Source organism: Python bivittatus, unplaced genomic scaffold, assembly GCF_059951505.1.
Source record: "Python bivittatus isolate LINGU-HERP-01145 unplaced genomic scaffold, Pbiv_v1 ctg000020_np1212, whole genome shotgun sequence".
NCBI lineage: Eukaryota > Metazoa > Chordata > Lepidosauria > Squamata > Pythonidae > Python > Python bivittatus.
Genome location: NW_028277030.1, coordinates 70,062,151 through 70,077,361, shown reverse-complemented (window position 1 = coordinate 70,077,361; position 15,211 = coordinate 70,062,151). Strand labels below are relative to the sequence as shown.

At 37.4% G+C, this 15,211-nt stretch overlaps 1 protein-coding gene across 15 annotated transcripts in view; it reads right to left on the bottom strand.

The window, feature by feature from the left end:
• Positions 1 to 470: 470 nt before the first annotated feature.
• The window catches only part of EYA4 (EYA transcriptional coactivator and phosphatase 4), a 146,595-nt gene continuing 131,854 nt past the window's right edge, over positions 471 to 15,211 (bottom strand). For 11 of the 15 annotated variants that reach the window (XM_088140974.1, XM_088140975.1, XM_088140984.1 and 8 more), the window contains 6 exons: positions 14,581 to 14,639; positions 14,324 to 14,484; positions 10,522 to 10,636; positions 8,773 to 8,894; positions 7,631 to 7,731; positions 471 to 5,767 (listed from right to left, as the gene is read on the bottom strand). In XM_088140974.1, coding sequence (XP_087997100.1) covers positions 5,687 to 5,767; positions 7,631 to 7,731; positions 8,773 to 8,894; positions 10,522 to 10,636; positions 14,324 to 14,484; positions 14,581 to 14,639 — 639 coding nt within the window. In that variant the 3' untranslated portion in view covers positions 471 to 5,686. Of the gene's footprint in view, positions 5,919 to 7,630; positions 7,732 to 7,769; positions 7,871 to 8,772; positions 8,895 to 10,521; positions 10,637 to 14,323; positions 14,485 to 14,580; positions 14,640 to 15,211 lie in introns of all 15 variants that reach the window. The other 4 variants (XM_088140981.1, XM_088140963.1, XM_088140969.1 and 1 more) reach the window with 3 other exon arrangements.

The following is a 15,211-nucleotide window of genomic DNA, read 5'->3' as shown; positions in this document are numbered from 1 at the left end:
AAATGCCCAAGTCAGCTCACAAAAACTTGTGCTTTTCAATAAAACGTGGTAGTAGAAAATGCGCTAATAGATTCCTGAATTCTTCAGAAAACAAATGTCTCTGCATAGGAGAAAAGAGAACAACCAACTTTAAATTTCTATTGTGGAGAGGAATTCTGTAAAGCAATTGACTGTGCAAGTACTCTTCTACACAAGAATCTCATTTAGACAGTAGACACAAAATCTTGCATGTATGTTCCAACAGCTGAGATCATTACGCATGAAATCCTTTCCAAAGAGATAATTCCTCCCAACAGGAAAAGGACCAGGAGCAAGAAAACATTTCTGACTACACAGGCTTTTCATTTAGGGAATGACTGTATTTAAGCTGTTTTGTACATCTAAGCGCTCCTTTCTGGATAGGGCCAACTGTTCGTGCAACACATTGCAAAACAGAACACATTTCAAAAAGAAAATCAAGGATACGGCAGTACTGTGATTGTGCAGAAAATGACAACATTTCCACATGTATTTATTGAGAAATACTAAAGATATACACATTTTGTACAAGCTTTCAATATTAATTTACAATTTCTTAAATAATATTATCCCTAGATAAAATCATGATTTACATTACACAGGTCCTTGGCTTTGAAAGTTCCATAAGGCTGCTATCGCTGGGCATTCAAATGCTATATTGGCTCATGTCAATTTTGCTTCTCTCTAAAGAACTAAATATCACATTTATTCAGGCATCTAAACATGGCCCCAGCCCTTCCCCCCAAAATCCAAAATGAAAATCACATCTAAAACTGAAATGGACGCAGCCCATATTTTTTCAACATGCAGAAAGATTTAGATTAGGTTCTGTTGTTCAACTTATTTGAAGAGCATGTTTACTTTGGACTGCAACTCTTTTAATTCACATATGGTTTATGATATTTAAGTTGGTCCTAATTAAGGTGTTGCCCTACTACAGAATTTGCAAACATATTTTACTAATTTAAATGTGCTCAAATTGCTACCATTATTTGGGAAGTAGAACTAAAAAAACCCTCCAACTATTACAAATAATCTGTACAGTGAGAAAAAAAAAGATCCTCTCCACACAACTGCAGGCCGACAATGGAAGGAGTGGGCCATGTATAGGTCTCCCACCGCAAGTAATGGCTGATGCACTATACCAAAGTCCAATGATAAGGGGAGAAAGGAGGGCACATTATGTCCTAAAGGAACAGACTGTATGGAAAAATATAGAACGCTGTCTGCATACTACATTTTCCCATTTCACTTTAGTAGTTTATTGATTTGAATTCCTCTATCCCAATGTTTCTCAACCTCAGCAACTTTCAGATATGTGGACTTGAACTCCCAGAATTACCCAGCCAGCATGCTGGCTGGGGAATTCTGGGAGTTGAAGTCCACGCATCTGAAAGTTGCTGAGGTTGAGAAACACTGCTCTATCCATTATTATTTCGTACTTCTCTTAAACTAAATTGTGCTGTTTCTGTATCTCAAGCCTCATGTTTAAAGTGCTTAATATTTAAGTGCTGTTTCTGTTCAAATTGGTACAGCAATTGCAAAAGCATAAGCTTCAGTATACGCTGTTTTAAGTGCACAACCTGTTTAACAAACACTGTGTAGGTGTGCATGCGCACACAGACAGATGTGAGAGAAAAAGCTATACAATACCAATGGCAATCCAAATGACAATAGATTAAATTTGCACAAAACGTTTAAAAAAATCTAGAACTTAACCTTCTTCTCTTAATTGTACTGCAATTATTTTAACCTCTCTCAAATGTCCAAATCAGGCCAATTTAAGTTGCCTCAAATTTTAATTCAGCAGCAGTGTCCTGTTTTCCCTCATTAAGATTATCATCATTATTTTTTAAAGGAATCGTTTAAAAGGCCAGTATTTACACAGCTTATTTCTGCATCTCAAGTTTGGCATTTTAATCTCTTGTTATTCTCCATGTTATGCACAGCACTTAGAATTCATTTATTTATTCAATTATATTAATGGATATAACAGGAATAATGGAGCAATGTTTAGCAAACTCAAATGAAAAGCAGAATAAACAAAGGTAATTGTGTCAGTTGAAAACACTGCAATCTGTCAACTGTACGTTACTGCCAAATGAACATGTACTGTAGTGTCATTCTGTCATTGTGATAAAACAGCTTCAATTCATATTTTGCTAGAATATATTTAAAGGGTTGAAGAAAACTTTCTACGAGAAGTCTAATTTTATGGCTAGATTAGTCAAAAATACAAACTGTTTGAAGATGGATATTTTTATTATAATCCGAGACCAGGGATAAAGCCTTGTGAATATTCATCTTAAGTAATTAAAACATGTGACAAGTATAAATTGCTTGGACAGCTTACTTTATGAACATTTTAAGAACCTATTTATCTCTAAATGTCCAATGAAGACCAAAAAACATTTCTGTATTGATGAGCTGATACAATGATGTTCAGTGGTCCTTTGGGCAAATAAAACAAGTTTAAAATAACAAGTTAGAAAAAAAAAACTTGAATGTTTGCTGCATTAAAAAAATCGTAAGTGAAATTATGAGAAATAACTTCTCTAAGCCTCTTTTGAACTAGAATTAATTTTATTAATGCAGAGGATAGCACAGAAAAGGAATTCACTGCAACTGATATACGTTTTATATTCCTATTATATAGACCAATTCATATCTGAACACTATTATTTTGTGTGTTCCAGAGATGTAAATTTTGAGTACCTTAGTCATAGTACTCATCAAAGAATCTTACACACTGAAAAAATGAACTTTACATTTCACAGTGCATTTTGACGTAACTATTCTTTAAGGCAAAATGGCACCTGTGCTTTTCCATCATTAAGCTTCTGAACCTTGCAAGGGTTTTCACTCAGTCAGTAATGGTACAGGCAGTCTTCGCTTACCAACTTCTTGTTCAGTGACAGTTCGACATTATGACAGTGCTGAAAAAGGAGATTACTGTTCTTTGTAATTGTGGCCGTTGCAGCGGCCCTGCAGTCATGTGATTGCGATTTGGGTGCTTGGCAACTGCCGTGCATTTATAACCATCCCAGAGTCCTCCAGTCACGATTGCCATTTGTGACCTTCACAGCTGGCTTCTGACAAGCAGCGTTAATGGGGAAGCTGGCAGGAAGTTGCAGGTCACAGTCACATGATGTCACACTTAACCTTTGTGGGTGACTCGCTTAATGACCGCAGCTGGAACTAATGTGGTAAATGGAGTGCAGTCATGTGATGTTTCACTTTGTGACCAACTTGCTTAGTGACAGAGCTGCCAGTCCCAATTGCAGTCGATAAATGAGGACTACCTGTACAGAGATCCACTGCCCAATCACATAAATGTCTATCCAAAAAAAAAAAATGTGGTAACGAAGTACCAATTCATCTTACAGTTTCTCAGTTCTTTTCTTTCTTCGTGAAAGGGGCCAACCCTTTTCTATCTTATGGTCAAAGTGCTTCAGGTTTCTAAACTCCTGTGGTGGTGTTTTTGAGCTTGATCTGCTATCACAGCTAACAAATTGGGAAGCCCGTTCTCTTTATCCCATATCCAACTGGCCCTCAGCCATGCATGCAAAGAATAACTGCAACAGCCATTAATTACAACAGGAGGCTGGTAACCTGCTCTTAAATACTATCCAGTCTCATTACTTTCCCCCCTCCCACAAGGCATGCCCACAAGTTATGCATGACTAGAAAATCACAGGATTACTGAATTGGAACGAACAACTTGTGGCACCTTGAGAGGAGATAATCTGGCCCTAATGAAGGTGTACAAGGCAGTTTATAAGGAAAATACTACAAAATGGACTTTAAAAATAAAAGTAGTAAAACAGAACACTAAAATAAACAAGGTGAACTTAAAACCATCCATGTCATGTTAAAAATCCTTAAAAGAGGAACAAAAGTATCCACATCAAGGTCATCGGGGGCAGAGTTGTTTAAGCTCTCTGGGGACAAAATTCTAAAGCGGGGTGCTGCCACAGACAGGATGACCACACATGCTGCCCCCACCTCTTTGTAACCAATGACTTGCACACTCTTATTATACATGCATGGGGTCAAAATAATATGCAGGGCTAAATTTACACATTCTGCTAAGCCATAATATGATTTCTTTGATTTTGGCTTAATGTATTATATGAATCAAGCCAACTGTGGTTTATTCAAGAACCCATAATATACTCTAACGTTGCTGCAAATTAAGTGTAAGCATAGTGAGTATGTGTAGGAAAAACTGACTGGAGAAGAACAGAGTCCTCCACTGAGATTCATGCTGACCTGTTAGTTGCAAAGCCAGTTATGAAGGATTTAAATGCTGGTAGAAACTCATGAACTGAAGGATTTTTTTTTGTTTTTTTACTGGACCACATAGTGGGCAATTTATAGACTACATTTTAGTTTACTTAACAATTTAATTTTAGGAGAATATTATTGTTTTTCTAGTTATCTTTTGGTTTGTCTACTGTATCTTTTGTTGCATGAATAACTAGTAATTCCCTTTCCTTTTTGACTTCACTTTTTTCTTTGTTCTTTCCTTTTATTCTGAAAGTTTCATTGGACCATATATGTATCTTACTGCATGTTAAATATACTACATAATTTGATACCAGGTCAATAGGTAGCCTGTCGCTTTTTACACATATACCATAAAATTAAACTCACTGCAACACAGGTTATCCATGTTATAATTCTTTTCTTCAAAGACAAAAATGGAGGAAAAGTTCTCAAACAATTTGTCATATTATTTTCTCACCGTACCCAATATTCCAACTTTTTGATATTTTTTAAAACTTATTTGCATACAATCAGTGGAATTATTAAGAATCTAAATAAAAACACTAACTTTCAGCTATATATTTTTTTTCTCTTACTGCAACAAACACTTAAACTGCTTTTATGCAGTACTGATTATTTGAATTCAAAATTTGGTCATGTCAAAAATGATCACAAAGATTTATCTTTTTATCTACATAATTTTAAACCAATGTTACACTGTAACACACAAACAAGATCTTGTCATTTAAGGCACAACACATCATTATGCACATTCTGTCTGCCAAGTTTATAAAAGAGACCATTATTATTATATACCCCCTTCCCACACACCTCCAAAACAAAACAAAACAATATAATAAATTGCATCCACTTCCAAAGTCAGCTGCTAGTGTCACAGTAAATTATTTCTATTAATAATTTACACATATTACAGATTCATTGTATAGTCCAAGTGCAACCCAATTTTCTGGGTCAGGTAGGTAGCCTAAAGTTTGATTCAAACCTCCGTGCTGAGAATATATCCCATAGTGAGGAATGTTGTTGAATACCACCCTTGTCATTCAGAAAATGCATGCCATTCTTCTTCTTTTTCTTCTCCTCCTCCAAGTCTATTGCAAACGTTGCTCACTCTGGCTAGGGCTCATTTGGTGTGTACCAGCAACCATTGTTATAGTTCTTTAATAATCAAAAATGTTGAATATATAAGACCATGTATATGTAGTATTAAAATGTGTGTCTCCATTCGGTGATCTGAATTCTTCACCATAGAATCCAAATATTGCTTTTCCTTTTTAAGACCATAATATGTGTAAAGCCAGAGGCACCATATCCGAAGTAAAAAAATTCAGTGTACTTTGAAATATATATAAAAAAGAATTTGTCAACTATGTAACAACAGTTACAAATACTCTAATTCCAGCGCTTGGTGTAGAGCCAGGAGGTCAGAGTGGCTAGATATTCTCCAGAAAGGCATGTTATGCTGCATTAGTTAAGGGGAGGGAGAGAAGGCAAGAAGAAATGAACAATACATCTTACACATCACGTATTTGCTTTTATATGTTCTGATTATCCTGATTTTTCTTAGTAAGACACAGACAAGAAAACAAAACAAAGCAAATGTCCAAATAGATCTGAAAGAAATATAGAAAGGAGCTGCATAAGCACCTTAGTAAATTCAACTTTATTTACTGAGCATATATTAAGAATAATATTGTTTACACTTCAATGAAGTAAATTTAGTAGCAATCAGGTAGGTGATAATCTTCACTGCAAAATACATTTCTGCTAATCTAAGGTGAACCCATGGTGTATAAAATATTACTCAAATCATTTTTACCAGATCATTGCAACCAGTTTCAATTTACAACTGTCATGCCTTGTGATTTCTTCAGAATGTACAATAAGTGAGAATAAGCAGGCAGATGAATGATCCACATGTTAAATTTTAGTGCTTGTGTTCAGTTTAACATTTAAAAGAATATGTGCACATTTCTCCCTGTAAAGTGAATGCAGAGTATACCCACAACATAGAGAGAGGAACATATACCTCTGTCTATGTGGGAGATACAAAAAAATTCTGCATTTGTTGTTATATATGAAATTAAACTGCTGTCATGCATGAAACTTTCCTTGAAAGCAACCCTTTAGTTGTTAACAAAGTCACCTAGAATATATTTATCCAATAATTGAAACTTTTACTATGATTATCAAGTATCAGTCTGACTCCAGTGAACTATGAAAACAAACTCTTATGAGGAATACCCCTTTTCTGCCATTAAAAACATTGCAAAAAGTCATGCACATGTGTGATTTGCATTTTAATAACTTTATTTTCACCGACTGCAGATCTATTTGAAGAACTTGCCTTCTTTTTTTTTTTTAATTCTACCATTGTTCATGCACACAACAGGTACAGTTAGAGGATAGCATGCCAACTATAAAATGAAGAAACCAATCGCTTAGTTTCCTGAATAGGCTACCACACAATCTCAACACTGTACTGCATCTATAAAGCAACCATTTGGAACCAGCATTTAACTGTAACTAAAGTTGCTAGAAGAAAACCAGGAGATAATATTGATTATATATTAAAAAATCTCCTTTAAAATCCCCAACGCTAAGATTGCTCTAGGTATTTCTGAACGTATATGCTTTCTCCACATTATTGATATTTATTCTGAAGTCTGGAATGCACTGGAACATGGAAGATTTCTGGCTAGATTTCTTTAAGGACACTGATTACTGGGTGCTTACATGATCATATTTTAATTACTTCAAGTATGTAGTGCTGAAATCTTCAAGATGATTTTTCTATGCTGAACACAAAGTGTTCAAAGGTTTATTGTTCAATTTAATAGAAGTCACAGCTCTCTAAATGTAAATGAGGTATAGATGAAGCTGTACCTGTCTCAAGAATGAAATCGATTTAAATGTTAATCAATTTCTTAAATATATATTTTATAGCTAATACTTTGCAATAACTAGCTTTTGGCATATCATCCACTTTTCAGATTTGTCAGAAGATCTGTGTGCTTTTTCCATTAAATGACACAAAACCCACTTTTCTGGGCCTTACAAATCTATTTAATATGTTTAATTTGCTTAGAGTTCCTTAGCTTTTTTTAAGATCTTCAATCAATATATATTTTATTCAATTTCCATATCACATCCATCATCAGAGAGCCTGTGCTTGAATCCAAATGGTTTGATTATGCCTTATTCTTTAGATCTTGGCATCTGTTACTCAAACAGTTTGACAATGTGCCATACTAACAGAAATGCAAACAAAATGAGCTTGCATAAATATCTATATAACACACCAACATTTCATGAAACAAGTTACCTTTTTTGCTGCCTGTTCTTCTTCTACACCATCCCCAATTACAACATATACTACTTTTCTGCCAAACCTTTGCATTATTCGTTCAAAGCAACTTTCTTTTCCTGGAAGATAAATGAGATACAGTTCAGAGAGAAGTTACCTGGTTAGCTGCATGTTCTTCATCTCGGCCATCTCCAATCACAACATATGTTATGTTAGTGCCAAACCTGGACACTATACGTTCAAAACAGCTTTCTTTTCCTGAAAAATAATGCACTACTTATTTGAGCTCTCAAAAAAGAAGTATCACAGTAATCTATAAAAATGCTAAGAGATGAACACACAAAAAATCTTAGATTAGACATCCCTAATATTGGGGTTCTGCCTTTTTGTTTTCTTTTTATCTTCTGCGACAAATCAATTAAAAATCAGGTGAGCTACAATTTGGCATTTTAAGCCAACATGCAAGATGTCCTCTTAGAACCCTAACAAAGCACATAATTTTTTTGTTTGTCTGGATGTACACAGCCAGGTTGCCTGCTCTCTCTCAACTTGGGTATCTCAAAAGCTGCCCTGGTTTTCTTAGAAGTAGCCCTTTTTTATCCTCAAATTTTATAGCTTCAACATTTTCAAGTTCAACAAAGTTTCCAGACTGGGAGAGTGTCAGCTGTTTCTAGATAAGGATGTTGTGAGTCAATGAAGCATGCAAAGCATTTAAAAAAGGTGTATCACAATATCCAGGTGTATGAAGAAAACATCTTTTTTCAAATCATCAAAACAGCTGTATATTTGCACAGATGCTTTGAAAGGCATTCAAGCATGCAGAGACACTTTGCTTCAGAAATCGTTGGGCCTTGCAAAAAAAAAAAAAGAAGCCTATTTTAATGATTAGAGAAGAGAGACATGTTTGCACAGTGTCTCTTCCAAATGCTTGAATAACCCCATTAACTATAATAGAGTGAACATTACATCCAAAAGCATATTATATATATATTATCTGTGACTAGGTATCTCACTCTAGTCATCTGACTCTTTATATATAGTTTTTACATGATTCTCACAAGTGAAGAAGTTCCTTAACTGAACCAAAGTGCCATCATTATTGAAGAGGTTTGGAATCCATCCAGTAAACTATGTAAACTGAAAGAAACTGATATTCTTACCTATTTTAGTTGCACTGTAAATATTTTCAATAGGAAAAACACCTCCTAAACTATACAGCAGCACTTTTGCTAGGGCTGGTACAAGTTGAGTTGTTGTTACCAAGACATTTACACAGTTACTCCTATAGGGAAAGACAGAGTATACATCTGCACAATGATAAAATATAATTTTTAAAAACAAATCAGCTAATAATATAGCTATCAGCTATATTGATAGGTCAGCCATCAATTACTATTCTAATTATTATTACAGTAATAGTAAATAATCATTCCAATAATATTCTGTACACTATGAAAATTCATGACAGCGGTGATCTAGAAATCCAACAGATAAACACACACATTCAACTGAGTTTCTAGATTCAAAGACTATACTATTTTATGAAAATCAGAGCCTTTTTTTGGTCTGAGATACCATTTTCATTTTTTCAATTTACTGCAGCATTTCTCATTTTTTGAACTCACAAAGAAATCAATACAATTTTACTGGGTATACAGTGTATAGAATATGATGGGCCAATATTCTGGCTTGGTGTCAAGGGATTGGATTCCCATCACTAAGCAATGCAGCTGTAAAGCGCGACCGCTTTGTTTATTGATGGCAATCCCTGCAGTCCTGGTTGCCACCATAAACTGAATCCCACGGTTGTTAGGCAAGGCAACTTCCTGCTGGCTTCCCACAACCAAAGTCAATGGGGAAGCTGGCAGGAAAATGCAAGCCCCAGGCCAACATGCAGGTAAGTGGCTGCTGCTGGGTCGGGGAGGGTGTACGAGAGGCATGGCGTGGGAAGGGTGCGTGGGAAGGTGCACGAGGGTGTAGCGTAGGTCAGGCAGGATGCACGAGAGGCATGGCACAGGGAAGGTGCACAAGGGTGCAGTGCAGGTTGGGAAAGGTGTGTGAGGGTGCGGGTCAGGGACAGTGCATGAATGGCTGGCACAGGGTGAGTGCAGAGGGGCTGGGAGAGGTGCATAGGTGGGGGAGACTTACTCTAATGACTTGCAACTTTCCCTGCTGGCTTCCCCATTGACTTTCTGAAGCCAGCAGGGAAAATTGCAAATGGTGATCATGAGATCGTGGGGCGCTTTAACTGGTCATAAGTGCAAAGCAGTTGCCAAGTGCCCAGATCACAACCATGTGACCACAGGGATGCTGGGATGGCTGGAACTCCAAAGACTGGTCATAACCACCATTCATTCAGCACCGCGGTAACTTTGGTTGCTGAACGAATGGTCATAGGCTGAAGACTAATTCTACACCTACTGTTCTGTTTATAATACTACCTTTGCATTATATTAGAGATAGGTGGGTATTCTGTTGGCCAGGGGACACATTTGGAATATTGCTCTTACAAAATGCCTTCTATGTTGGGTGTGGTGAGTCACTAAACACTCATCACTCCCTCCTACCACTCTGCTCGCCTTCATCTATTTTCAAGTGGTGGCCATGCTTCCAAACCAAATATGCTGTTGCAGTAATCCTCTATTTTTATTTTCTAAGGATGCCTATGGGGCCTGGAGGTATTCCTATCAATAAAGACAATACTATTTGCTATCATTTCACCATCCATTTAATTTTTATTAAAACAGGAAAACCCCAAGTCAGCATATACAGGAAGCCTAATGGGTGTTGCAGGATATATCTGCAGGAAATTGAGTCCCTACAAGCATTTTGTTGTCTGCTTCTGCCTTTAATATTGTTTTGCTTTTGCAATATAGCAAATAATTTTTTAAAATTAAGCCTGTACTCACCTTGTACTAATAATTGATAATGATTTAAGTGCATTGGTCAGCCAGGAGTCTGTGAGAGCTTCAATCTCTGCTCTTAACTGTAGCCATGCATCTCTTTTGGCAGGGCCAAGAAGTCCTGATTCATAAAGGAAAAAAGTTCTTAAAAATGCATTCTGTTTACTAGGAATTACTGTCCCATGTTAATTTAGACCTATTACATATTTTTCTACAAAAGTATTTCAATTTACTTACTTGTGAATATAAAAGTTGAGTTTCTAAATTACCTTAATAACACATATTAAAGGATATTTTGTTCCAGAAGCCGTCCAAAAGGTGGTGGCTCCATGCACTAGTTGGGGCAGAAGGAGACCAAGTTAAAGCCAAGGATATTGATGGCCCTTGAAGGAAGGCATGTGGGTTGAAGGAAGGCAGTGGGAGTATGTGTTGCACTGGAAGCCTGTTCCTTGCTGCTGAGATCAGGGCAGTTTGGAACAGGTGCACAGGCTGGTCCATCAGTGGTGGCTGACTGAGGGGAGGGGAGGGGAGATGAGGGAAGACCTTGGGAAGCTCAAGGGATGGGCTGGCTTGGTGGGATATACAGTACTGAATGCTGAGGAAAGAGAGGGAAGCTGATGAGAAGACTGGGGATGGGTGAGCCCTGGGACATGCCATGCCGGAGAGACTGGCAGTGGTACTAATGGTAGCTGAGATGAGGGAGGGTAGATGCTGGGAAGTCTGGGAGCAAGCAGGCTGGTGGGACATGTTAAGATGTCAATGATGATGGGGCTAAAAGGAGGGAAAGGGAGGGAAGGGCAGACCTTGGGAAGACAAGGGGCAAACAGGTCAGTGAGATGTCCCATGGTGGTCACAGTGATGGTGACTGAGATAAGAAAGGTAAGGTGCTGGAAGATGAGAAGGTAGATGGGCTGTAAGATATGGTACACTGGAAGAAGCTGAGGAGAGAGGTTGGGCAGCACATGCCTACCTTACCCTACTTGTCCAATAACATCACTCCAGGTGTTGGCAGAGTTTGTTTCATTTGAAACTGGAACACTCAAAAACATAATGGATTTTGGCTTTGCTGAACAGTGGTTGTCCCACTGGAATAGAGGTTTTCTGAAACTGTATATATTCTAAATGTCTTCTCTCCCTTTCTTCTCTTCTAATGCCTTTTTTTCTGCTTAAACACAGGTATTCTCTCTCTCTTCACTATTTCCTGACACCACAACACACTCTTCCTTTTATACATTCTTCTAAGTGCTTGCTTATTCCTTGTTCACTTTTCTCCCATCACTAGGCAGCAGCAGACATAAAAAAGAAACCTTACTTATTTTTAAATCTGAAAAGAGTTGTACATGTTGTCCAACAAAAGGCCTACGCATAACCACAACCTTGTTCTAAAATATGCCAAAAATAATTTCTTAAGGGAATTTGGATTCTGTCCTTCACAACTCTCTAGATTGGGTTATGTGCTTGTTCTTGAACCCTGGCTGGTTTGAAATATGCATACAAATTATGTGACATCTACAGTCAGATCCAGAAATATTGGGACATCGACACAATTCTAACATCTTTGGCTCTATACACCACCACAATGGATTTGGAATGAAACAAACACAATATGCTTTAACTGCAGACTGTCAGCTTTAATTTGAGGGTATGTACATCCAACTCAGGTGAACGGTGTAGGAATTACAACAGTTTGCATATGTGCCTCCCACTTGTTAAGGGACCAAAAGTAATGGGACAGAATAATAATCATAAATCAAACTTTCCCTTTTTAATACTTGGTTGCAAATCCGTTGCAGTCAATCACAGCCTGAAGCCTGGAACGCATAGACATCACCAGACGCTGGGTTTCATCCCTGGTGATGCTCTGCCAGGCCTCTACTGCAACTGTCTTCAGTTCCTGCTTGTTCTTGGGGCATTTTCCCTTCAGTTTTGTCTTCAGCAAGTGAAATGCATGCTCAATGGGATTCAGGTCAGGTGATTGACTTGGCCATTGCATAACATTCCACTTCTGTCCCTTCAAAAACTCTTTGGTTGCTTTTGCAGTATGCTTTGGGTCATTGTCCATCTGTACTGTGAAGCGCCGTCCAATGAGTTCTGCAGCATTTGGCTGAATGTGAGCAGATAATATTGCCTGAAACACTGCAGAATTCATCCTGCTGCTTTTGTCAGCAGTCACATCATCAATAAATACAAGAGAACCAGTTCCATTGGCAGCCATACATGCCCACGCCATGACACTACCACCACCATGCTTCACTGATGAGGTGGTATGCTTAGGATCATGAGCAGTTCCTTTCCTTCTCCATACTCTTTTCTTCCATCACTCTGGTACAAGTTGATCTTGGTCTCATCTGTCCATAGGATGTTGTTCCAGAACTGTGAAGGCTTTTTTAGATGTCGTTTGGCAAACTCTAATCTGGCCTTCCTGTTTTTGAGGCTCACCAATGGTTTACATCTTGTGGTGAACCCTCTGTATTCACTCTGGTGAAGTCTTCTTTTGATTGTTGACTTTCACACACATACACCTACCTCCTGGAGAGTGTTCCTGATCTGGCCAACTGTTGTGAAGGGTGTTTTCTTCACCAGGGAAAGGATTCTTCGGTCATCCACCACAGTTGTTTTCCGTTGTCTCCCGGGTCTTTTGGTGTTGCTGAGCTCACCGGTGCGTTCCTTCTTTTTGGGAATGTTCCAAACAGTTGTTTTGGCCACACCTAATGTTCTTGCTATCTCTCTGATGGGTTTGTTTTGTTTCTTCAGCCTAATGATGGCTTGCTTCACTGATAGTGACAGCTCTTTGGATCTCATCTTGAGAGTTGACAGCAACAGATTCCAAATGCAAATAGCACACTTGAAATGAACTCTGGGCCTTTTATCTGCACATTGTAATTGGGGTACTGAGGGAATATCACACACCTGGCCATGGAACAGCTGAGAAGCCACTTGTCCCATTACTTTTGGTCCCTTAACAAGTGGGAGGCACATATGCAAACTGTTGTAATTCCTACACCGTTCACCTGAGTTGGATGTACATACCCTCAAATTAAAGCTGACAGTCTGCAGTTAAGGCACATTGTGTTTGTTTCATTCCGAATCCATTGTGGTGGTGTATAGAGCCAAAGATGTTAGAATTGTGTCGATGTCCCAATATTTCTGGACCTGACTGTAAAATACATTATTTTGGAATGCATGTGAAGAATAATGCTTTTGAATGCTACCCTGCATTAATAATATAGGTATTCCTCATTTAGCAACCACAATTGGGAGTAGCAACTCAGTTGTTAAATGAAGTGGTTGCTAAGTGAAACCGCGACTGTGCTTATGATCTTACTTCAGCTTTCCTTTGCTTTACAGACTTGCAAAGGTCATAAATGCAAGGATTGGTTGTAAAGTTACTTTTTCATCACTGTCATAACTATGAATGGTCATTGTATAGACAGTCACTAAATGAGGACTACCTGTAATGACAATCCAGAATATAGAAAGCTACAACATCAATAAGAAAACTATAGTAGAGCAATTTGCCTAGGAAGAGTCTCTTCATAGGCATGGAGGACTGTTTTAACTTGGCTAAAGGCTAAAGTGACTGTTTGTCATCTAAATTAACTAATGCAAGGGGAGTTGAAGAAATCTACAGTTTAAGCTCCAAACTTGTTAACGAAGCTTTTTCTTCATCGACTTTTCTTCATAGAAACTCCAAACCACCCATAGTTATTTTGTATTTGTATTTTAACAGTAATACAAAATACAGATCATTGTTTTCAGAAGAATATAACACTGATGTTAACGTCACATTGAAAAAAAACCCTCTTACCTCCTACATTGTTTTTGTAAGTATTATATAATTCTTTGACTCTTCTGTAACGGAATGCCAGCTTCCTCATCCAGTCAACTCCTCCTCTTACACCTGTTGGCAGACAAAGGTTTGCACTACTTGCAGCTGCATGGAAGCCATCAGTTGCAAAACTGTAGGTACTGCAAACACCCAAAATATGCAAAAGTGAATACTATTTCTTCCTAAAAATACATACTTATTTAATTTTGTTTCATTTTTTTCATGGTATATCTTACCTTAGGTCTTGTCCATTGTCATCTGAGGATACATCATCTATATGCACTTGATCACATTCCTGGTAAGAGAGTATATTTTAGAAAGGGCACTGATATCTTGTTCAACTTTTTACATGATGTAACAGTGCTTTAATGTGAAAAATCTAAATGATGAATAGCACCTGTATTGCCAGCAGATGGCAGAATATGAGCATTTACAATTTCATAAGATAAAGCTACTACTCCTTTTCCCCCCCAACATGATCAGCCTCAGGACTTCTTTCTTAAACTGGTATATTCCTAGATTTATTGCAATACTTCAAAGCTTTGTTACGGTTGTCAAGAATTCCATGTAGTAAATGAACAAACAAAAACCGAAAGGATTATTCCTCTTTGGTCAGATTAAGATTTAGGAGTCGTTAACTCAACACTTCAGTATATGTTTGCTTATGCTGCAAAATAAAGAAACCCAGATATAAAACACAAAAGTAAAAATAAAAAGTTATTATTATTAGCACCATATCAAAAAACCAAAATTCACATCAATGTATATTATATAATAAAAAAGATGTGATGAATAATTTTTAAAATTGTCTCTATTTTTTAATGTGCATTGGCAGCCAATCATATTAATCTTTTTGAGAATAAACAG